General features: G+C 41.0%; 2 protein-coding genes across 8 annotated transcripts in view; one reads left to right on the top strand and one right to left on the bottom strand.

Annotated features, from left to right (window-relative positions):
* LOC109419338 (extracellular serine/threonine protein CG31145) overlaps positions 1–24,659 on the top strand; it is a 341,080-nt gene that overhangs the window by 115,724 nt on the left and 200,697 nt on the right. For 3 of the 5 annotated variants that reach the window (XM_062857336.1, XM_062857334.1, XM_062857331.1), the window contains exon 1: positions 10,198–11,037. The exons of the other annotated variants lie outside the window; for them this stretch is intronic. The gene's annotated coding sequence lies outside the window, so the exon portion shown is untranslated. Of the gene's footprint in view, positions 1–10,197; positions 11,038–24,659 lie in introns of those variants that run through there. 5 annotated transcript variants of the gene reach the window in all.
* LOC115261683 (uncharacterized protein K02A2.6-like) lies at positions 11,044–24,253 on the bottom strand. Of its 3 annotated transcripts, none has more exons than XM_062857328.1 (3): positions 19,854–24,253; positions 18,582–19,255; positions 11,044–18,522 (listed from the first exon to the last, which is right to left on the bottom strand). In XM_062857328.1, the coding sequence occupies exon 3, from the start codon at positions 17,355–17,357 to the stop codon at positions 14,181–14,183; it is 3,177 nt and encodes a 1,058-aa protein (XP_062713312.1). In that variant the 5' UTR covers positions 17,358–18,522; positions 18,582–19,255; positions 19,854–24,253; the 3' UTR covers positions 11,044–14,180. The 3 variants fall into 3 exon arrangements, with proteins under 3 accessions (XP_062713312.1, XP_062713311.1, XP_062713313.1); XM_062857329.1 differs by having other exon boundaries at positions 17,160–18,522; XM_062857327.1 differs by having other exon boundaries at positions 18,582–24,253.

Here is a 24,659-nt window from a genome sequence, read left to right as displayed (position 1 = left end):
GTTAAGTTTTTCATCACTTTTTTTTCATGACTTATTCTTTATTGGATTCACAAATTGTACATCCCACACAGATGGAAAAAAAAGTGTAAAATTCTGTGACATATGATGCACATAATTGGAGCGTGGAATATCATAGAAGTTTACATGACATATCATGTAAAGTTCATGAAATATCATGTAAACTTCCATTATATGTCATGTAATTAAGCATGACTCTGAGAGTTTACATGACATACATATAACACAAATTTACATGATATATCATGTAAACCATCATAACATTAAGTTAACATGAGTAAAATAAAGTTAACATGACGAGTAAATCTCATTATTTTTATCTGTGCAAGTAACATGTATGTATGTATGTAGTATGTAGTAAAACATACTAGAAGAGAATCTTTGAACTATCACAAAACCAAAATAAAAGGTATTCGATTTTATGACGGATCTTAAAATCACTACAAGACTAAATAATGGTCATCAAACCAAAATGTTACTTGGGATGATAATTATCACTTAATTATTTCGCTTCAGAAGCCGTTATTAGGGTAGGTAATCAAAATTTGAACCAAATTGCGGGTTTCTGAAGCAGTGCAAATTTAAGGTGATTTTTTCTCCCACATGGAAATAATTTATTATGGCAAAATCGTATGTACATGAAAGCCACGGGTATAAGCTTTCTGTTAAATGGTAAAAAGTTTGTATTTGCACCGAATTTCATTCAACTATTTGATTTTTCATCAACAATGATTTTAAACTTAATTTGAACCATCGTAATCATAATTTGAACCAATTTTAATCTTAATTTGAACTACTGGCGGCGGCAGCTCGAGCAACTCACAAAACAGCCAACTCCATGCTAAACAATGAAAAATCACATGAATCTGCTAATTCTCATACCTATTTTTCATTAGGCAGTGGAATCTCAACTCAGAATGTTCGAAATTCTTTGGGAATTTGGAAAATAAATTTGGATTTTTTCATCCCCCAAGAGTAAACAAAGCAACCACTAGCGCAATCTACACGCCAACACTAGAAGCTCATCCCCATTTACTAGTTCAAATTTAGATTACAAATGGTTCAACTTAAGATAACATTCTCCAAGTAAGAATCACTTAAATTTGATAATTCTATGACAAATAATGTGGAATATTATTCGGTTGGTCGATTCTACGATAAATAAGCTTTCATTTGACGTGTTCACATATTGCTTGTAATACAATGCATGAGCTGTACGAGTGCACCAAAAATGTGCTTTCTCTTGGGGGAAATGGGTGAAATCACAGTGATTTTTCAATTGCCTGTTTTCCATGACAAAAACGCTTTTTTCAATGCTTTTAAAGTCCATGTTATCAGGTTATATTACGGAAAGCTGTTTAACATCTTTTTCGGGACAATATTTGCCTGAAAAGTACGTCGTTTCAATGAATTTTGAAATGGTTCAAATTAAGATTAAAATTTGACTAGTTCAAAGTTTGATTTCTTACTCTAGAATCAAACTTCAGTGTTAGGAAGAGTTGAAAAAAATACCCAACTCACCCCTTTTAACGATATTCCAAAGTTTAAATATCCAAACAGTGACGTCGTAGAAACGGTCTATGGTTGGTGACAACCGTACAGTGAGCGCTAATGGTTACGGCTCGTGAAGCGTGCGACTGTTGCTACGAAAGTTCAGCTCGTTTAAAACGAGATGGCCGGAGAAGGTTAGACGTGTGATTTCTTCAGAGAACATTAAACAAAACGGTACGGCAACGGCGGCGGCTAGGTAGGTATGCTCTAGTTTTTGACACGAACCGACGACACATTAATGCAATGAGGCGCCCGATTCGGCACTTTTGATGTTTTTTTTTTTCAAAACGGCGGTCAGTGCTGAAAGACTGAAAGACATAAGAGGTTAGTTTTTGGTGAGAGACTTTTAAATGACGACCATTTACCGAGATGGGGACATAGATCTTGTAGTTTTATTAGCGAGCTTATGAATCAAAATGTGGGGCGGAAGCTTGTGAATGGTGTTACGTTGCATGGGTGACCTATGCAACAGCATAACATTTAACGTTGAACTCAGATGAATAAAATTTCAAAACGCATTGATGTCGTAACCATTTTCGATTTCTAAAACAATTTCTGGAGGAATACTGGGAAACTTCCTAGTAGAATTCTTAAAGGAAAGGAATCATACAAGAATCCCTGTAAGAATTTCCGTAGAAACCACTGGAGAAGTTTCTGAAAAAAAATCGGAAGAGTTTAAGAAATAATTGAAGGAAAAAATCTGGAAGTATCTTTGCAAAGCTCTACAAAATCAATGTTGAAGGAAACTATTACACAAAACTACAGCTTATTGGACGCAGTGGCTTAATTTCTCCAACAGGGGAAGAAAAAAAAGCTTCTTTGAAAAAGTTATCCAATCCAGTTTTCGTACATGCATTATTTAACTCAAGCTTTAGGATTCTTTTCTCTGTTTACGAAAAAAACTTGTGAGATTTAAAAGATTGTGTTCCTCTATCTGTCTTTCAGTCCTGGGAACTCACGGTGGTGAAAAGGGCCGAATTTGAAGATCAACATCCTGCTTGATTTCATTGTTGAGGCTGCGCCGCCATGAGCCTCTGGGTCTGCCTCTGCTGTGATGTCCTTCCTGCTTGTTTCCAATCTAACGCTTGCTTGTAGATTTCGTTTCCGCCCCTGCGTAGAGTGTGGCCAACTCACCTCCACCTTCCCTCCCAAATTTCTGTTGCGAAACGGATTTTGCTTACATCGTCGGTGGAGCTCCACATTGAAGATTCAATTGTGAGGCCACAATGCACTAATTATATACCGCAGGCAACTATTGATGAAGACCTGCAGCCGTTGAGTGTTCTCCACTGATACACACCAGGTTTCACTGGCATATAACAGCACAGATTTCACGTTCGAGTTGAAAATTCGGATTTTGATGCGTCGACTAATCTGGTTGTTTTTCCATATATTTATTAAACTCGTAAAAGCAGCCCTCGTCTTTATGATCCGTCGCCATTTGGCGACCAAGATATTGGAAGTTTTCAACATTCTCCACTGATTGCCCAGCTACCGTAAAGCTGGAAGGGTTGACCGTGTGTACATCCTACGATTTGGACGTTGATGATAAGACCTGCCACTGAGGTGCGATTGGAAAGATCATCGAGCTTGGTCTGCATATCAGAGCGCCGTTGAACTAGGAAAGAAACGTCATCAACCTATTTGAGGTCATTTAGGTGCTCCATAGTAATGGGCTGCCACAGCACCCGACGATTCGGTTCACGACCAATCGCACCTGCCAGGACCTCGTCGATTACGATGAGGAACAGTAGCGATGATAATATACATCCTTGCCTCACTTTAACAACATACCGGATGGGATCGGACAAGACACCGTACTCTGTACGAAATTGCCTTATACTGCGCTTCAACAAGGCCGATTATTCTCAGGGACATCCTTGCGCCTAAAGGCTTCCCACATATTTTCGTTATTAAGACTGTCGAAAGCTTTCTCGTAATCAATGAACACCATGTTGAGAGACTTTTGGGATTCATTGATTTGCTCCAGAATGATGGGGAGCGTGACAATATGGTCCACACAGGATCGTCCGGCACGGAATCCTGCTTGCTGCCGTCGGAGAGTTGCGTTCATCTTCTCCTGTATCCGGTTAAGGATCACTTTGTAGAGGACTTTGAGAACGATACACAGTAACATGATGCCCTGCTAATTATCGCATACAGTCAGATTGTCCTTTTAGGGTAGCTTAACTAAGACGCCTTGCATCCAGTCAGCCCGAAAAGTCGCTGTTTTCCGTATGTTGTAGAATAATTGATGCAGCAGTAGTGCGAATACTATGGGGTTAGCTTTGAGCATCTTAGTTGATATGCGATCGCCCCTGGGGCACTGTTCGGTTTCATGCTACGGACGGCTGTTTCTCTCTCCTTCGGTGTTGACATGGGTAATGCGTCGTAAGCATTCATCTTAGTCCCACTCAGACGACGTAAAACATCGTAGAGGAGACGGATTTCACCCCTATTGCGGCTTTGGTGTTCCTTCGCTTCTTTTTCTTCCCTCCAGGTGTCCTCTGTGATCCACTGCTTTCTCTGGGTGCGTAGCTCACCAAAATTATTCTCGTCGATGGCGATGAAGACGTTCTTGATGGCACTCCATTGATCTTCCACCTTGCGGAATATTCGCAGCATGGTTTTTCAGCTCCTCGACGAAAGATCTTTTCACCGCAGCGTCTTCCAGTCGGCGTGTGTTTAGCCTACCCCCGATTTTCTCCTTCTGTCAGTGAATCTTCGCAATGCGCAGCCGGATCTTGTCGATTAGGAGATGATGGTTGGACGCAATGACGGCGCTACGTTTGCTCTGTACATCAGGAAGCCCCCGTCGCTATTTCTGGCTGATGCAGATGAGTTCAATTTTATTTTCCGTGGCGCCATCACGGGAAACCCATGGAAAATTTGAGCACAGATCATCAAAAGTTCTTCAAGGAATCGATGAGGACATTCCTGAAAGAGGGAAATTTTTTGAATGAATCTCCAAAGAAATAGCTGGAAGAACAAACGAATCCTCTTTAGGTACTCTTAGATATTTTTTTTCTTGAAAACATACATGTGAATTGCCAAAGAATATAGCTCTAAAAAGAAAGGTCTAAATCTAAAATGAGTTTATGAAGTAGTCCTTTGGGGGGAATACCTGGAGGAACGTTTAGAGGCATCCCTGCGGAAATCTCTATAGTCATTATTGATGGTTTCAGAGAAGTATAGACAGATGAATATCTGAGAAACCCTCTGGAGGCATTGATGAAAATACCGGGGGTGCCAGGCACCCCCTAGAATTTCAATACATTGCTGTGATGTATGGGACGGTGAATGATGAATGAATGAACTAATGAATTTTTGTTTATGGTGCACCCCCTGACAAAAATCCTTAGTTTCGCCCATTTCTGGAGGAATTCCAACATGAATTGCTGGAATAAGAGCTGAAGGCATCTATAAAGAAATTCGTGCATAAATTTCTAAAGGAATATGCGGAGGAACTTATGTAGAAATCTCTGGAGGAATACCTGCTATAACTTCTGGATGAAATCGTGCAAGAAATTAAGAAATTTCCGCCGGAAGGATATTTCTTTCTCCGAAGGAACACCTGCAGGTATTCTAACGAGAATTTATCAAAAAAAACTCTAGCAAAAATCCTGAATAAAAACCTTAAAAAAATGCTGGAAGAAATTTCACTAGAATTCCTAAAATGATTTCTTCAGAAATTTTCAAAGTAATATTTGAACGAATTTCTTAAAATTTCCAAAAAGTAATCTAGACGGAATACCTGGAGAAATTCCTCGAGAAATCCATAGAGTAGTTCTCTCTTCGGGTGCGTCTGATGTCACCACTTCTATAAGAAATACACGTGATTGGCCAAAATAGAAACCAAATTTAAGAATATGTATTGCTAAAACTAACGTTGAGCTTCTATTTTGGCCAGTACCTTTTGATTGCAAAATCTGTGTATTGGCCATTTCCTGCATTTTTTTTACAAAGTTTCGATTGAGAGTTTTAATTTAAGATATTGTTGGCTAGCAGAAATGTTGCCTGTGTCATTTTCAAAATGTTGTGCTACCCAATTTGTAAGAATAGTTATCTTTTTTCATATTTTGGAATTTTTATTCTGCCATCCTGGAATCACTTAGAGGTATAAATATGATTTTCATAAAGTTTCTTCATGCCTCCTTGATTGGTGGAAATTTCTCATAAATATAAGAAACCGTCTAAGGGTTTATTTGACCTTAAATATGTAGAAAAACTAAGTTATCTTTGTGGGATTTTCTAGGTTTTCTTCCTTTATCCAGAAATTCGTCCCGGGATTTCTTCAGAAATTTATTAAAGAATTATCACAAATTTCTTCTGGAATTCCTCTTCAGGCTATTTACGAAAAAAAAATCAAAGATTAATTCGAACATTTCTTTTAGTTTTTTAAATTCTACTTGGAATTCCTTCGGTAATTTCTCTGAAAAATATGTCAGGCAATTGAATAAAAAAATCTTGGTTTGCTTTAGAATTTTTCCGAAAGTTTTCTAGAGATTAACATAGAAATTAATTTCGGAACTATTTCATCAAACTTTCCCTGAATTACTTCCGATATTGCTCCATAGATTCGTTTAGAAAATCTTAAAGAAATTTCTTTCGGAAAGCCTTCCATGAATTTTGTTCTTAAATACTTTAGCATATCTTACACTTGAAGCATTACGTGCAAATCGGTAAAAATCCTCTAGAAAAGCTTTATTGGGGTTTCCTCAACAAATCGTCCATAGATTTTTGAAGAAATCCGTACTCAGAAATTATTACAATTCCTCCTACAAATTGACAAAGGATTCTAAGTCCAAGGAAAACTTCTATGGATATCTTCCAGAAGAAAAGTTCCTTTGAAAATTATTGCGGTATTTGTAGAATTCTACCAGGGATTTTTCCTAAAGATTTATTATTATTATTATCTTTATTTGCGAGATTCTCAGCCCTGGGCTGGTTCATCTCGGCTTTCTTAAAGAAATTCACTTCATCCCCTTCAGATAATCCCTCATTTCTCAACGAATTCGTTCAGGGAAATTTTTATGGGTTATTCCTTGAATTTCACCAGAAATTACTTTAGAAATTCTGCCAGAGATTAATTTGAAGTATTCATCGAAAATTTCTCCAGGGATTCCTTCAGGTTTTCCATAGGGTCCAAAAGATTTTTTTTTTTTTTCTAAAATTCTTTAATAAGTTCTTCCAGTAGTTGCTTCATAAAATTTCTCAAGGGTTCCTTCAGAAATTCGTTCAGGCATTTCTTCAAGATGTCCACCAGAGATTTGTTCAGAAATTGCTCTAGGGAATCCATTTATTATTCCCATTCGAATGAGTCTGCTATTTTTTTTCAGGGAATTATCCAAGAAATCCTGTAGGAATTCATCCTGAGATCCTTGCATTACAACTTTCAGCAATTCAGGCAAGAATTCCTGCAGAGATTCCTGCAGTAGTTCATAAACAGATTTCCTCCAAATATTCTTCCATGAAATTTGTCGAGCATTTCCACTCAACACTTTAATAATTTTTCTACGGATTCCTTATGAAATTTGTTCAAAAATATTTCCTAGGATTTTTTATTAGAAATTCCTTTGGAAATATCTCAAGAGTATTTCGAAGGGACCTTATCAGACACTTATACACTGTCTTTTTTCTAGAAATTCGTCCATAGATTTCCTTAGGAATACTTTCAAAAACTCTCCAAGAGTCTTATTAAAGGATTTTTCTATGAATTCCACAAAGGGTTTCCCGAGAAGTTTCTCCCGGAAGTTCTTAAGATATTGCTCTTGAGATTCCGTGAGGAATTTACCTGGGATTTCTTCAGGTGCTTCTCCACAGAATCATTCAAAAGCACTTCTTCAGATTTCCAAAAGGTTTCTACTGAAGATTTCTTCAGAATTTTTTTCAGGGATTCGTTCAGAAGTTCCTGCTAGCATTCCTTCTGGAATTCCTTTGAGAAGATATTTTTATCTTCAGAGACGTTTTCAGAACCGTAGGGATTTTATCTAAAATATATTTACAATTCTACAGAAACTTCGCATTTTTTTTCCCAAATTCTTCTCCAAGAATTTGTTGAAGAATTCTTTCAGTGATTATTGCGGAAATTCCTACAAGCCTCTTTTCAGAAATACTTACTGAGCTGCCTTTAGAAATCCCTGCAGTTTTTTTTCCAGAAATTCTTCTATGGATTTTATAGATTTTAGAAGAATTACTGAAGGAATCCATTGAAAAATGTTTTTAAAAATCTTTGTGAGATTTGCTGAAAAAATCGCTGCGAAAAAGTAATCCGTGCAATTCTTTGGATAGAATTTCTGCATGAATTCCCAAAAAAATCACTAAAGATTTTTTTTAAAGAATACAGGAGGATTACTAAAGAAGCTGTTCCAAAGCAATCCTTGGACAAATTTCTGAAGAATTCGTAGAAGAACTTACGAAGAAAACTGTGGATAAATTTCTAAGGAATTCAATGGATGAATTTCCAAAGTAATCCTTGAAAGATTTTCCAAAGAAATGCTTCAAAAAAATTCTGGAGAAACTCCTGGATAAACGAATTTTTGAATTATTATTCTTTAGAATCCATGTTGGAAAGATTTTCTAGAGTCCAAATGTTAGTAACAATCAACCGTGTGTCGGACATACGTTGAGAACAGTGCGCTGGATAGAGGGCAAAGTCTGCTGTCCAACGCACTACGTCCGACGTTAAGTTTCACGTATGGATTTTGAGTAACTCGATTGTCGGGTGTGGGGAAACTTCGGGTATGAGATGAGACTACCTCATTCACTATTTTTTTTTTATATCTCCACTATTGAGGAAAATTAATCCACTGCGTTCAATAAGTTGAGATTTTTTGGGATAATATATTGTCGCGCTTATCTTAGATTCTGAACAAGCTGCGATCGAAACGCGCAGCATCAGGATCAGATCGCGCCCGTACGATTTACACACGGTGTGCACCTTAGCTAAAACTGTTTTTGCAGCCGCCGGTTAAGAGCTATCATGGATAATCAGCCGCCGTATACAAATCAAACGGGGCGCAATCTTTTCGCGAGAAACGACGGCTGGCTGACATCAATACCCGAGCAGAAGGGCATACCTTACAAATACCATGCGAAGAGCAACATGTGCTCTAATACCTAAAATTGTTATTGCTGCGTTATTCTACGAAATGTTATGAGAACAGCACAATAACAGTTGAAAGTATTTGAGCAGAGTTTTGTATTGATGTAGTATTAGTTGGTTTAGCTGTGAAAATTATCGAAGAACAAGATTTTCTATTACATCATGAAGTCATCGAACAAATGAAACATTCAATAACAAGAAATGTTATTAGTTTGTTATTCAATTACTTTGCAATAACAAATACAGCATTTGAAATTTTAGGTATGCATTCATTATTGAAATAACAAGATTTGTTATTTTCTAGGTGTTATTTATACAAAATTTTGGTATTCATTTTTGTTATTTTGCCTCTTATCACAGAGAACAGACATGCAGGCTAGAACAAATTTCACTCAGAAAGTTGTGTAAGGATTTGAATCTTCACTTGAGTAAGGTTGCAAACCAATACACGATGACAACACTCACGCCGCCAAACACCATATTGCCACAGTCAGTGGTGAATTGAAACATTTCAAGTGGTGAATTTATTTAGTTTGGGAAATTAACCGATTGCAGCGCCACGCTATTGCCACTTGTGTTGTCGGTTTCAAATGGCCGTTAAATTCCTTACACAGTTTCGGAACTGGACTTGGATGTCTGTTCTCTGTGCTCTTATTACCACCTAATGAAGGGCATATCAAGGTGTGGTAGTATTTAAGATAAATACCTTGATATGTTATTCACTTGTTATTTTCTTCTGCTCGGGTAGCATCTGAGTGATTAAGCTGGGATACACAATATCAAGGAGAATACATTTTACTAAGGTGGCGCAGATAAACATTGCAAACCACTGGTTGTCTCTTCCACTCTTCTGGAGTTCTTATGCAACTAAAATAGTGACGTCACTATTTCAGTTCCATAAGAACACCAGAAGAATGGAAGAGACAACCAGTGGTTTGCAATGTTTATCTGCGCCACCTTAGTAAATTGTATTATCCTTGACACGATATCACTATTGAAATACCCATGCTTCGTGATTATAATGGTCATTTATTGCTAAGAATTTAAGCAAACTGGCATCTCTGCCATTAACCACACAGAAATCGATGCACCAGCTCCAGCGTATACCAGTTTCGCTCTCTGCATCCAGCAAACCCAGATTCTCCCACATTAGCCCGGGTGCTACATATAACAGTTTGCACTTTTGCGACAAGGAAAATCTGTAAACAGACCGTGAGACAAAACAACGGCCACTGACAACTGGTTGCACAAACACTAGCCCAAAACCAACACTCCAGGCAACACAAACCAACAACCATGCGATCAGATTTCGCGAGCGAGAGAGCGAACCAAACATCAAACCCGTGCCGTGTGCAGTTGCTCATCATCTCTGGTTCTCCCCCATCGCATCCCTCGCGTCACGTCATGTGTAACGACGAACGACCAGGCAGCTATAGGTAGATCAAAACAACACCGCACGATTCGAGAAGCAGCATCAAATATCATCACTGGCTGGTTGTTGTTTTTTTGTTGTTTATCCACTCCGGACTAGCTCGGGCAGCCAACAGCAGCAGCAGCAGCGTGGTGTCCGTGTTTTTTGATATTCATTGCATTGGTGCCCGTGTGATGTGGTGTTGGTGTAGTGCAAAAGAGAGAGGCATGCGAGCGCTTCTTTTTTCGACTGTCATTATTAGTGAGTTTCAATAATATGAGACTCCCTCTGATCGGACGGAAAACAACATGCCGTATAGTTCGTGACAAGTGGCTCTTCTGTGTGTAGATGACGAACGAAGAGAAAGGAAGTAAAGTTTCGATTAAAAGTGGTGCAGCCTCCTCACACAGGTCGACGAGGTGCGTGATTACATTCAAATGCGGTGATTATTTCGCTTATTTTGTGTTACATTGAACTCGAGCGACTGGTGAAGCAAGTGAAAAGAGAAACGGCGAGAAGACGTGTTTTGATGCGGGATAAGCCTAGAAAATAGGTGAAGAAGTGTTTTCATTTTCATCGAGTCTGTAATTTTAAGCTCACATTTCAAAGCTAATCCCCTGCAAGGTGAATGGTGTCTTCGGGAAAGTGTGCTGTTCCTGACATTTAAACCAGTAGTGATTTCGAAAGATCTGCCGAAAATGGTGCCAATTAGGGGCTTCGAGTGATGCAAGTTATGGGCGAAAAAAGCGCAGAGAAGAAGATTCGGTGAAGTTTATTGATTTTTGTGTCATACTCTTTCATCGAAACCTGTTTCCCCGGTGGAGTGGAACACCAGGTTTCTGTTGCTGTCGCCGTAGACACTGCTTCTGCATCGGAATGCTGCTGTGCTGAAAAAGTGGATCCTCATTGTGGCTCTGCCCTCGCGACCAGGCGAATCGAACGAGGAAGAAAGGTGATGATTATAAATAATGACGATGATTGTTGACGCGCTAAATGGGGGATTTCCGAAGTAGATTGGAGCTAGTTGGTTGACGAATAGGCCTATCGTTTGCATTCAATTAAAGCAAATAGCCAAAATTGATCATACTAGAAACGAATATAGCACAGCAGTAGCCCTGACCCGACGGGTTCAAAAGATGGGTGCATTAAGATTCGCTAAACGATAGGGTTGCCAGATTTTTTCCATATCCACCCACACAGATCAGCTGAGGAAGTACTGCACAAGGGTTTTGCTAATGGGGTCACTTCTGATTTATGGAGCAATGTGATTTTCAAAGTGTCTCACTGTCCCTAGCGTCGAGATGGTAACCAGCATCAGTATTTCACCACGAGTGTAGCAAGGTTTTCAGATAATGGAAGGGACAGTGTGATGGCTTCAATAAAATGTTTTAATTAGCAAAAATGTAATTTCATTTAATGACACAAGAAAGGCAAATAGTCAAATGAATCATTACATTTTAACAAACTTTCAACAAACAAGAAGGTGTTAAAAAGCAAACACTTGAATTTAGGGTTTCAAGAAATTTGAAAGTTTTATAAACCTATTTTTTATGCCAAATTTTTATCGATTGGTTTTCGGCGAGAAATGATAAACTTTATGTTACCAGATTGTCCGGACGTTTCGGTCGATTCTACTAGCCTTCGGGCTCTAAAATATATTCATTCCAAGTCACCAATTAAAAGTCTTACATTCTTCCAACCGTCTTTTCACAACTGGATGGTCATAACTATAACAAACATTTACATACATACAATGACATATCATTACATGCATCTCAAGTGTCATTAGTGGTAGATTTTAGTTTTGTTATAATAGAGTTGTTCATCATTTATTTAGTTCAACATCAAATTCATGATAACACTGAGTCAACAATTTGCAGCCATAATACTCGAATTGCAGCTCTCCAACGTCGGTCACGCCCAACGCTCGCCAGATCACGCTCCACCTGGTCCGCCCATCGTGCTCTCTGCGCCCCACGCCTTTTTGTACCAACCGGATGGTTAGCAAACACCAACTTTGGAGGGTTGTTGTCCGGCATTCTTACAACATGCCCTGCCCACCGTATCCGTCCAGCTTTAGCCACTTTCAGGATGTTGGGTTCACCGTAGAGTGCAGAGAGCTCGTGTTTCATCCTTCTCCACCAGACACCATTCTCCTGCACACCGCTGAAGATCGTCCTAAGCACTCGTCCCTCGAAAACTCCGAGTGCTTGAAGATCCTCTTCGAGCATGGTCCATGTCTCGTATCCGTGGAGGACACCGGTCTTATTAGCGTCCATGGTGCATTTGATGCGTGGGTGAATCTTTTTAGACCGCAGCTTCTTCTGGAGACCGTATTAGGCCCGACTTCCGTTGATGATGCGCCTTCGAATTTCACGACTATCGTTGTTGTCAGCCGTCAGTAAGGATCCGAGGTAGACGAATTCCTCCACCACCTCGAAGGTATCCCTGTCTATCGTAACATTACTACCCAGACGGATCCGGTCGTGTTCGGTTCCACCTACCAGCATGTTCTTTGTTTTTGAGGCATTCATCACTAGTGCGACCTTTGCTGCTTCGCGTTTCAGGCGGGTGTACAGCTCAGCAACCGTTCCAAATGTTTTGGTGATAATGTCCATGTCGTCCCCAAAGCACCAGATTCGAATGAACTGGGTAGTTCCCCCAAAATCCTTTGCACACCGTCCATCGTTGATTTTATTAGTACAGTCAGCTTCCCAGGAAAGATGTTTTCGTTCATGATTCTCCATAGCTCTGTGCGGTCGATACTGTCGTATGCCGTTTTGAAGTCGATGAACAGGTGATGCGTTGGGACCTGGTATTCACGGTATTTCTGGAGGATTTGCCGTACGGTGAAGATCTGGTCCGTTGTTGACCGGCCGTCGATGAAGCCGGCTTGATAACTTCCCCCGAACTCATTCGTTTTAGACGACGGAAGATGATCTGGGATAGCACTTTGTAGGCAGCATTTAAAATAGTGATCGATCTGAAATTCTTACATTTCAAATTGTTGACTTTCTTCCGAATTGGACAGATTATCCCTTCCTTCCACTCCTCCGGTAGCTGTTCGGTTTCCTAGATCCTGACTATCGGCCGGTGCAGACAGATAGCCAACCATTCAGTACGAGCTATACATTAGCCTAATTTCAACAGATGAGACTGTTTGTAAGTGCGGGTAGCGTAGTTTGCGCAAGTTTCACCATGTTAACGGTAACTTCGTACATCTCCGTAGACGTGTAGAATCCATTGCGATGACATGTTTGTTTTTGTGGCTATCACGTTAGGGGCTTATCTACGAAACAGCGCAACGATTAGAACAAACTTGTAGTTTGAAAAATACAATGCGAACAATTAGTTCAGGGTCTTTATTTGAATCGAAACGGACATTGTTCTTTCGTCCAGTTTCTTGGGGTGAAAGTTTTCCTAAGGAACACACATGTCATTGTAGTATCCGATGTGATCATCCTCCTCCGATTCCGACATTTTGCTTTTTGCAGAATTTATTTTACGTTGAAAAATAATTCCGACCGATCGCCTCGAAATTAGCCACAAGAATGACGACTCGACGTGATCTTGAAAGACTGTTCGACCACCCTCGTTCAGCTATCTTTTTTTCCCCTTAGCCAATGTATATTTTCTCTCTTTCTACCCGCTCCTGCTTTACTACCGGAAATTATATTCCATTCCTCTTTTTGTTCACTGCGTTCATTTCACCGGCCCTTTTCAAATACGACCAGGTTCAGCCCAGTTAACACAATTCGATTCCCCTTTCTCACGCATATTTTTTCCCATGGGGCAAGAAATGTCATTATCGTTCTGTTTACTTCTCAGTTTCTCTTTTCTTTTTCGTATGTCAAAGCAACCCGGAAAATTTCAATTTGTTCAATTTTCCGGTTTGTTTTGAGTTGAGGTGCAAAAGTTGTCGACTGGTGATTTTATCACTATAAATCAATCAACGGTAAGTATATATTTAACATATGTATTTATTAAAGCTCATTCATTTACTCCATACTCTACATCATTCTTCTTCTCTACTCTTTCAGAAATCAAAAATCTTGATACAGACAACGAAGTTTCCATGTACTCGTTTCAACCGTTTCAACAGAAGATTGTATAGATGAAATTGTCATCAAACCGCGTCGGTCGCTGTATTTCATTACGCCGTCGCAAAGCTCTGCCTCCCGAATGAAAATTTTCCCGAGAGCCGACGTCACCATCATTTGAGGCTTTATCGAAAACACCTGTTTCTGGAAGTTCCAGCATTCCTTCACCATCCTGTGTTCCAACGTCTTCGGTTGATGCTGAGCTCCTGCATTTCGGTGACGAGAACAGCATCGGTGCTTTTTTGACGTCGTTCACGCTGCGAGAGTATTGGATCCCGTTTGCACTCATCAGCACAACTTTTGCTCCGTCCCTCGCAATGATCTGGAATCGCTCATTCGTGAAGTTCGCATCCGTTTTACTATGCTTGTGTTGCGCTAGGAGTACCGTGTCTCCCACCTTTATATCGGATTCCCTAGCTTTACGAGACTCGTCAGCATCCTTCTTACTTCTCAACTTGGAATCATCATCACGTTCACGAACATCAAGCCGATCAAGCCCCGTTTCGGATGGGTTCCACAAGCTAGTAAAAGTTCCCCTGTATCTCCACCCGACCATCAACTCGAAAGGAGTTATACCCAATCTGGAATGTGGAATTAACGTGTTTCGATTGTGAACGTACCTCTCCAGGGCATGGCGCCAGTTTGAGCCCTCCAGCTTCGAAGCAGTCAACGCTTTTGTGATGCCCGGATTCTGCCTCTCTACGGCACCATTGGTTTGAGGGCACAACGGAATTGCCTTACGTATTTTGACACCTTTATCCTCCCAATATTTCGTGAAATTTGCGCTTTGGAATGGGGGTCCATTGTCGCTTTGAATGATCAATGGTAGACCCCACTGCAAAAAGATCCTGCTTAGGGCCGTATTCGTTCTGTCGGCATCCGTTTGCTTCATTTCGACGACATTCAAGTACCTTGAGTACGTGTCGATGACCACTAAAAACTCTCCTGTGCCGAATCCTGGTACTTTCAAAAAATCTATCTGAAGTATCTCCCAGGGGCCCTCAGGAAGAACCCTGCTAGACAGAGGAATAGGAGGATTTTTCCTAGACAGCTGCACGCATACCTCGCAGTCCTTGACAAACTTTTCGGCCGCGGTGGACATACCTGGCCACCAGAAGAATTGTCTCAAAATTTTCTTCATTGCAACTACTCCCACGTGTCCACCATGTGCTGACTGTAGTGCCGTATTTCGAAGAACCTCAGGCAAAACTGCACGGTCATCTTTAAACAAGAGATATCCTAGGAAGCGGAGACTCTTTCGCTGGGCTTCGTACTTTTGCAGATCACGTGGCCAAACATTACTAAGCAAAGCAGTTCGCACCTCCCGTAGCTCCAAATCTTCTTCCGTTCGTCGTTCAATTTCTCCCCAGGTGATATTCATGTGCCCTACGTCCAGTGCATACAAAAAGTTGCTCTCGTCGTCTTCTTCGACCGGAATAGGATCCTGTGCCTGATCGGTGAGTCTTGATAAAGCGTCCGCTACATTCATATTCCCTGGTATCCTTGCAATGGTGAAGTCAAACGACTGTAGACGGAGTGCCCAAGCATCGGCTCTTGACAATGCTCGTTTGCCTAAGCGATGCGTACCGTTGAAAATAAATTGATTTGCTTCTGCATCCGTTCTGACAACAAAGGATCTACTGAGAAGATACGTTGAGAAGCGCTCTATTCCCCAGACTACAGCTAGCGCTTCTTTGTGGGATTGAGGATACCTCTTCTCGGTTGAAGTCAGAGACTTTGAAGCACACGATATGACGCGTGCTGACTGGTCCTTGTCATATTGTATCAAGACCGCTCCTAGTCCGACTGGAGATGCGTCAACGTAGAGCTCAATTGGATCCGTCTGGCTGTAATATCCAAGAGTCTTGATGGCTTTGAGCGCTCCACTTTTCAAGAATTGAAATTCGTGCTCCTCTTTGTCAGTCCAGTAAAACTTATCTCCGTTTGCCAAAGCTCTGAGGTGCTGTGTCAAATCAGCTCGATTTGGAATGAAGCGGTCCACGAATGTAATGAGACCCAGAAAACTTTTGACCTCAGAACAAGTTTCTGGTTGCCTGCAGTTTCCAATTGCACTCAATTTTCCTTCCTCTATTTTCCAGCCATCTGGAGTTAAAGTGAATCCTAGAAACGTTACTATCTGGCTCCCAAATACGCATTTCGATTCGTTCAGCTTAACGTTGTGATTACGAAGCCTGTCCAATACTGCTGCCAAATTCTCGTCATGTTCCTCCTTCGTGCTTCCAAAAACCAGTACGTCGTCTTGAAAATTCTTCACGCCTTTGCAACCACCCAGGATTTTCCGCTGCATTGTTTCCTGGAATATGTCCGGCGCGTTGCATAGTCCAAATGGAAGCCGAACAAACCTGAACATTCCGAATTCGGTACAAAAATTTGTCAGGTGACGCGATTCTCGATCCAACTCGATGTGGAAAAACGCGTTACTCAAATCAATTGTTGAGAACCACTTTGCACCATGGAGTTCCGCCAGAATTCCTTCCAATGTTGGCATTGCAAAAGGAGTCCTGTAGACGTATCGGTTCGGTCCTCTGAGGTCTATCACCAATCTGATATCGTTCTTCCCCTTCGGTACAATTAGCATCGAGGAACAGAAGGACGAATCCATTTCGTCGGTCACACGTTCAATTATGTCTGACATTTCCAATTTTTGCAGTCGTTCTTCAACAAGTGGCTTAACGGCCTGAGGAATGTTCATAAAAACATTACGACAGGGTGGCTCCGACCTATTATACTCGATACGGACAGGTGGAATATTGAATTTTGGGAACTTCTCATTCAAGTCGATGACAGCGATCTCTCCATGTAACCATGGCGATTCGGAAAACGATGCAGTGTTCAGCGGAACCTTTATGCCTAACATTAGGACACTGTACCTCGCAGCTGTGAATCTGCCCAGAAGTGCTTGACATTCCTGTACCACGTAGAATTTTTCCAGAAGTGTCGGCCGATCATCGGATATGAATAGATGAGCTTCGAAAGTGGCCGCCACCCGAATCGTATCGTTTGATGCGTATCCTTTGAGCGAACGGTCTGACTCTTGTTTGACGTTAAAGACTTCTCTGCTGTAAGCCTCGTTCGACATCAAAGCTTTGAACATTTCCTCTGTAAAAGTGTTCACTTGCGCTCCTGAGTCGATTAGAAAGCGACAAGGCATCCCCGCTACTGTGGCCTCAATAAACCCCTCGTCGAATGCAGATGTAATCGTAGCAACCGTGGAAGTAATGGGAGTAAGATGTGTCGTCTGTCAAGGTAATAAGATTGAGTAGTCGTTATTATTTATTGGCAGATTGCTTAACTGCTGTGTGAACACTGAAAACTCCTCTAATTCAACTAGGAGTACCTTAACGCTAATGAAAAAGCTTATTATAAAGGGAAGCAGTTGCCTGAATGGATATCTATATTCCATGCATCATGGCAACACACAACCTTATGCTGGTTTTTAATGTTCAACTACCAGCTATGTAATTCAGAAAGTGCAATGACAGAATGAAAAACGAAGCAAAAAACGCTTCAGTCGTAACTAGTGATTTAAAATCAAAACAGTCAAAATATTCACTCTTGGCAACTAGCGGAAAAATGATCAGAGTCACTTACTTCTGTCTTCTCATCTTCACGTTTCTCGATGGCCGCAATCGTCTTTCGAGAAGATCCTTCATCTGGTTCCTGGACCGGTGCTGACGGCTTCGGGATATCGGTTGAAACCAAAGGACATGCCACCTGAATGTGGCCGATACGTCCGCAGTTTCGGCAATCTTTGTTTATAGCATGACACTTCGCGGGGGTATGGTAAACGCTGGTGCATCTCCAACACCTGTTTCTTTGTGGCGTGAAGAAATTTCGTTGTTGGTTGAAACCTGATCTCACTTCCGGTCGTGAAAAGCCTTGGTATGTCGGATATCTGGATGCCACTGGATTTCCGCGATAACCTCGTTGACTGATCGCCCTTCCTGGATACCTCTGAGTACCACCTGGACGTCTCGGGAAATCAGCTGAGACCGGAGCAACGATCGCTTCGGTTTTCACGCCGTGCTTCTGGGAGAAGAACTTTTCATTCAACCGGATTGCCTCGATTTCTCGTACTTTGTCCACCAGGTCTGAGAAGGTTCCGTTTCTGCTTAGTAGTTTCAGAGCCATCGTGCGTACTTCCTTACTCTGAGCGTGTTCAGCAATTGTGCCAACGATTTCCTCGAACTCTTTGCCTTTGCCATAGTCACAAAGTCGGGCGGCAGACCCAACGCGTGTTACGAATGCCAAATCCGATTCATCCATCTTTTGCTCCATTAAGGCGAGTCGACGTCGTTGAAGCATTATATCCGAACCTAAGTGAAATAAAATATGCTACTAACTGACTTTAACGCTAATACTCAATAATTTTTACCTGAACCGAAATATGCTTTGAGTCGGTACAAAGCATGAGTGAACGGAAATAAATCTGCTTCCGGTGCGTCCTCATCTGCCTTGGCGTTACGATAAATATCCAGTAGCCGAGGTCCCGCTTTCACTTTGAATATTGTGAATTTGGTAACCTCATCCGTAATTCCCGCTAATGCCATCGAGTCAACTAGGAGATCACGCCATTGTTCGAAGGTATGACGGTTGATGTCTTCGCTTTCGATTGCCGGCCTACACTCCGGCACGTTGACCGATGAAACTGAGAGTTGGTTGATAGACGCCATAAATTTTGTCTCCTCAAAGCTCGTCGTAGTCTTTGACCGGTGGGTGCTTGATGGTACGATTCCTTCAAATTCGATTGAACTTTGACCACCGGTATTCGGTGAATGTACAACGGTGCTGGTTCCTACAGTTGGTTCCTCCACTTCTAGCATTTTGTTCATTTCGTCTACCAGTAACGAATTTCGAGCTCTTTCTTCCTCCAGGTCTTTTTCCAACTTCTCAAACCGCTTCCGTTCCATGAAGCCAGTGGGCAACGTTTGGCGTTTAGTTTTCAGCACTTTTTGATGACGAACAATCAATGATTTCCTGCGTTTTGCACCACTCGTGTCCTTGTCGTGGGATGACACCTTTTTCTTCCTCTTCGGTTTAGACGTAACCCTAAAATATCAAAACTTTCGTCATTTGTCAAGTAATTTCTAAATAGTTTTGTAAGAACTGTAATTTTGCTAACCACCACGTGTAAAATCGACCAATTCTGTGATCATCTGAATGAAATGCTCAGCCTACTCACCAATGTTCAGTCGGTGAGCCTACTGGCACTATTATTAATCTTGACGTTGCTGTTAGTTCTATTTCGTTTCAGCCTACATTTCAATCTGAATTAAAATGCCTACTGAAACTATTTAGTTTTAATTTTGCATGGCATCACGTGTGAAATCGACCAGTTCTATATCCATCTTGAAAAAAAAAATGCGCAGCCTACTCACCAATGTTCAGTCGGTGAGCCTACTGGCATAGCGTATTTTTTTTTTTTTTATAACGTTGCTGTTAGTTCTATTTCATTTCAGCCTACTTTTCAATCTGAATTGAAAAGCCTACTGAAACTATTGAATTCTTATTTTGCTTGCTTGGAAGTTTCTCACTATCACCACGTGTAGAAATCCACAGAATCTGTGGCCATCTTGAATTTTTCCTCGCGCAAATGAATCCTGCACAGCACCAGATTCCTGCATCTATCTTCAGCAGGAATACTTACCCTGAGGGAGCGATATCTGCGACATTGTAGTATCCGATGTGATCATCCTCCTCCGATTCCGACATTTTGCTTTTTGCAGAATTTATTTTACGTTGAAAAATAATTCCGACCGATCGCCTCGAAATTAGCCACAAGAATGACGACTCGACGTGATCTTGAAAGACTGTTCGACCACCCTCGTTCAGCTATCTTTTTTTCCCCTTAGCCAATGTATATTTTCTCTCTTTCTACCCGCTCCTGCTTTACTACCGGAAATTATATTCCATTCCTCTTTTTGTTCACTGCGTTCATTTCACCGGCCCTTTTCAAATACGACCAGGTTCAGCCCAGTTAACACAATTCGATTCCCCTTTCTCACGCATATTTTTTCCCATGGGGCAAGAAATGTCATTATCGTTCTGTTTACTTCTCAGTTTCTCTTTTCTTTTTCGTATGTCAAAGCAACCCGGAAAATTTCAATTTGTTCAATTTTCCGGTTTGTTTTGAGTTGAGGTGCAAAAGTTGTCGACTGGTGATTTTATCACTATAAATCAATCAACGGTAAGTATATATTTAACATATGTATTTATTAAAGCTCATTCATTTACTCCATACTCTACAGTCATATAAAAGTTACGATAGTGCAGATTTTGGTAGTATGGAGCGGGATGTAATTCTAGCATTGTGTTGGAATTACGTCAAATTAGCATCTATACAACCAAAACTTGCGCTGCCGTAACTCTTATATGACATGCGTGTTGCTTGGGTTGTTTTGTTGAAAGCCTCTTGGACGACCAAGTAGCAGCTAGTTTGTGTTAGTCAATCTGATACGTTCTACCAGACACTATTTACTGGGAAAGTGGATATTTTATCTGCAATATTTTCCGCACTAAGAAAATAGCACAAATTTCCTAAACATTCGTTGAAATGAGCTGTATCTCCGAGCATCGGTTGGCGATAATCGTTTTCCAATGCGCGAAGTTTGCAGTGATTTGCAAGAGCGTGATTTCCGAATTCGTTCAGAAGAAAATCTTGACCTTGGATTGACATCTGGGTTTCAGTTGCACAAACAAGTGGCTCAGGGAACCATAAAGTTCCTGGCGAAGTAGGATACCGATTGATCCCTGTTTTCTCTTTCATTTTGAAGCGATTTTGTATTGTGCGTTGCATGAAATAGTTATTTATGCAACAAATTGTGAAATGATGTTTTTTTAGCACGAGTTGTGTGGATAAATACGACGAGTGCTGAAAAAATCTAGTTTTGCAACGAGTTGCATACATTTTATTTTTGTAATTATGAAAAACACCTGTTCCGGGTTTTTTTTTTTTCAGTTTAAAGAGATTTTACTCTACAAGGGCATTCATCTCTGAACTAATTTTATTTTCGCATTATTACGGAATCACATTTTTCAAACAACTTTTATAATTTTCTATGATTCGGTCAAGCTTCTTATAATCCATTCATACCCCTGCATTTCCTCTCTTTCGGGCTCCTCTGCTGCGTATTTGTGGGTATTCATACCAGCCGACTGCGCATCGATAGAACGATCCCGTTTTCTCTTCGTCTCTCTTGCTATTTCTTTACTGTTGTCAGCTTCACTGTTTTCATTGTTGCTGGTTGGTAGAAGCGTCTGAGCAGGTCCATCAGTGCTTTTCGGCTGCAATGGTCCAGCGGTTGTGTTTTTCTTCGTTGCTTTCGTTACTTCGGAACATTTTATATTTGGGTGTGATCGTTGACCGCAATTTCGGCAAGTGGTCGGCTGATTTCGATAACTCACCATGCTCATCTGGTCATGTATTTACGATGGAATATGCTTCTGCAGCTCGATCCGCACAACTCGTACTCCGTTGGGCGTTCCCGGAAAATACTTCTTCCACAGCTTTCTTACAACCGACTTCACAACTCCAAACTGTTTCATATAATTCGCGACATCAACGTTGGGCATATCAGGTGGCAAACCGTGAACCCTCACGGTGGTGGATGTGTCTTCCAAAAAGACCTTAAGAGTGCAGTCTTCGTAGGCGCCCTCGGCGCGGGCTGCAGATAGGGGAGGGTTTTGGCCTAACACCTCCCTAGGGCGACTCTAATGAATTTAAAACATGCCCCGTGTCGAAACTTAATGGATCAATCCATTGCAAGGCACGTTAATACGATATTGAACCGGGAATCTTAAGAGTGCCGAAATAGTAGTTTACGCCACAAGGTGCAGAATGACGATTTTTACAGCACGAGTTGTACATTTATCCAACGAGGCTTGCCGAGTTGGATAATTATGACGAGTGCTGGAAAAATCGAGTTCTGCACCGAGTTGCGTACAACGTTTTTTTGCAATTTCATAAATAACCCTTGAGGATGGTTTTTAACAAAAGTTTTTAATCAAACTGCACACAGTTGTTCGTAGCCAATGTCTAAGAAAATCTGATCATAACACGTTGTACTGTGCAGTTGTCACCATTTTTCAAAACTGCATCCAGAAAGCATCAAGAAGTCGACCAAAACTGAAAACAGTGCTGTAATGGGTCATTACGCAACGCAAATCAGTGCTGTAATGAACCATTTTTTTTCCAGTTTTGATCAACTTATTGATGCTTTATGGACGCAGGTTTGAAAAATTGTGACAACTGCACAGTATAACCTGCTATGATCAGACTTCCTTAATCGTGGCTATAAACATCAGTGTGCAGTTTGATGAAAAAGTTTGGTTAAAAACTATCCTCAAGTGGTAATTTATGAAGGTGCAAAAAACGTTGTACGTAAACTACTATTTCGGCAGTTTTGTTTTAGTCGAGAAAAGTAGGCCGTTTTATCATAACAACCGCGAGTGAAAAATAGGGTAATAAGCAACGTAATAACGAAAAACACATATATGGTGATAACTTACTTCAAAGCAGTCGCCAAAGTAGATTTTATTTTGATTCCTATAATATTTGGTGTAAAGGAGGTTAACATGAATGTTGTCAAAGGTCGACTCATCGAGGACATAAATACACACACTACAAGCTCTTGTAGACGCGTCGGAAAATCCGTAAAACTCAAGACTCCAAACTCCGAGAGTCGTGATAGTTGCGATAGCCCAACGAATTATCTTGAGACCAAACTGTCTCGAAATGACGAGATGCTGTAAGCGGGTCCTCCCAATCACAGTCTGCTTGCCGAATATCTTGGAAAAACACAACTTTGCTTGAACACTGGACCAGCAAGGCCTAGAGAGGGTATAAAGAGCCAGCGATGTCCGAGAGTACTGCCTGATTGGAAATGAGCGGTGTGTTTCGGAATGTGTAATTTCAGCGCATCCGATACCATGTCCTATTGGAATCCAAGTTATTTTACAGGCGAAGTGGAGGAATCAAGTTCGAAAAGGTTACGCTCATCTCATCGCTGAAAAAGAACGGCTTCATGACCTTTTTCGAGGCTGTCGATCCATGTGAGCATGTCGTTCATCTTAAGATCTAGTCCAAGAACAACAGCAGCAGCGAGATAATTTTCAAAACCTTTTTCGGAAAGCTTCTGTAGGTTCTCAGTTGCGAGATATGGAACCGCAGATGTTCCAAAGGTAAGTTGAAAAGTATGTAATGGGGAGTTCAGAACCTCAAGACAATCGTTATTAAGTCGCTCTTGGCAACATAGTCAACTAGAATATGACACTGACTCTCGGCAGAGCAATATGCAACAAAGACCAGCCAGAGATTGGTCGTGAAGCTGCCAATGACAATGTAGTGACGAGGCAAGTAGCAAGCCGGCACAAATCATGGCTGACTTCATATGTCCCAGCTGCACGTATTCGTGGATGAACGCTGAGTACAATTGCTTTAGCAGAGGACCAGTGCACTGCAGTGTTGAGCCACCGTTCAAGGGAGAAAAACAACGATCTGTATTATCTCTGGAATTGGCTTCTTTAACGATGTTGAGATAATTAGATATTCTGAATCTGCATGTCAAACTGAGCCGAAATCCAAATTTTCATGAATTTTGGTGCCCGGGAACCTATTCAAAAATCAATTTGAAGTTTGTATGGGAGCGATTTGTCGAATCACCCCTCATCGCATTTTGTACTGGGCGGAGCTGTCAAACGGTTGCCCAGCTGTCAAAAGGTGATTTAAAAAAATCTCATTGAAAATGATTTTTGGTACCAAAATCAAGTTCTAAAAATCTAAAAAAAATCATAGTGGCTCAGAAAAAGGTGCTCTTCCAAATAAAATCAAAAAATCAATACATTTTTCGTGGAGCGGATCTGGTTGGATGGTTAGAACACTTGACTATCACGCCGAGGACCTGGGATCGAATCCCACTCCCAACAAACTCACAAAATGTGAGTTCTTCCTTCGGAAGGGAAGTAAAACGTGGGTCCCGAGATGAACTAGCCCAGGGCTAAAAATCTCGTTAATACAGATAAAAAAAAATACATTTTTCAAAATTTAAAAACCCAATTCACCAGCCTCGAGATCAACGCAGGTTTAGTTGGGAACTCGACGATGGAACGACTAGAAGAATCCCTCGGTCGTTTTTGTGAAACAACGCCTCGTATTTTGCTTCTTTGAGAGAGTGTGTGCTTTGCATGCGACACGATTCAGTTTCCCAGAACCGCGATAACTGATCCGCGACCGTTAGGTGCCAACATATGGATAAGGTTGGAAAACTGTCACAAGATCCGTCGCACGGGAAGTGTTTTGCAGAAAAAGCTCTCCTCTCCACTACTATTCTTGATCTGGCTATCACGTAGAAGGTCTTAGAAGATGTTAACGTCTAGTATAAATTAGATAAAATCTGAGCTATCTTGGGTCTGCTATTATGATATTCGTAGGACTCCTGTAACGAAAGTTGTCAAC

The sequence above is a fragment of the Aedes albopictus genome, chromosome 3, assembly GCF_035046485.1.
Source record: "Aedes albopictus strain Foshan chromosome 3, AalbF5, whole genome shotgun sequence".
NCBI classification, from domain to species: Eukaryota; Metazoa; Arthropoda; class Insecta; order Diptera; family Culicidae; genus Aedes; species Aedes albopictus.
This window is presented reverse-complemented; position numbering and strand designations above follow the sequence as displayed.

Excerpts from the sequence above, each read along its gene's own strand:
- LOC115261683 (XM_062857327.1), bottom strand. The coding sequence starts at position 17,357 with ATGCCTTGTCGCTTTCTAATCGACTCAGGAGCGCAAGTGAACACTTTT.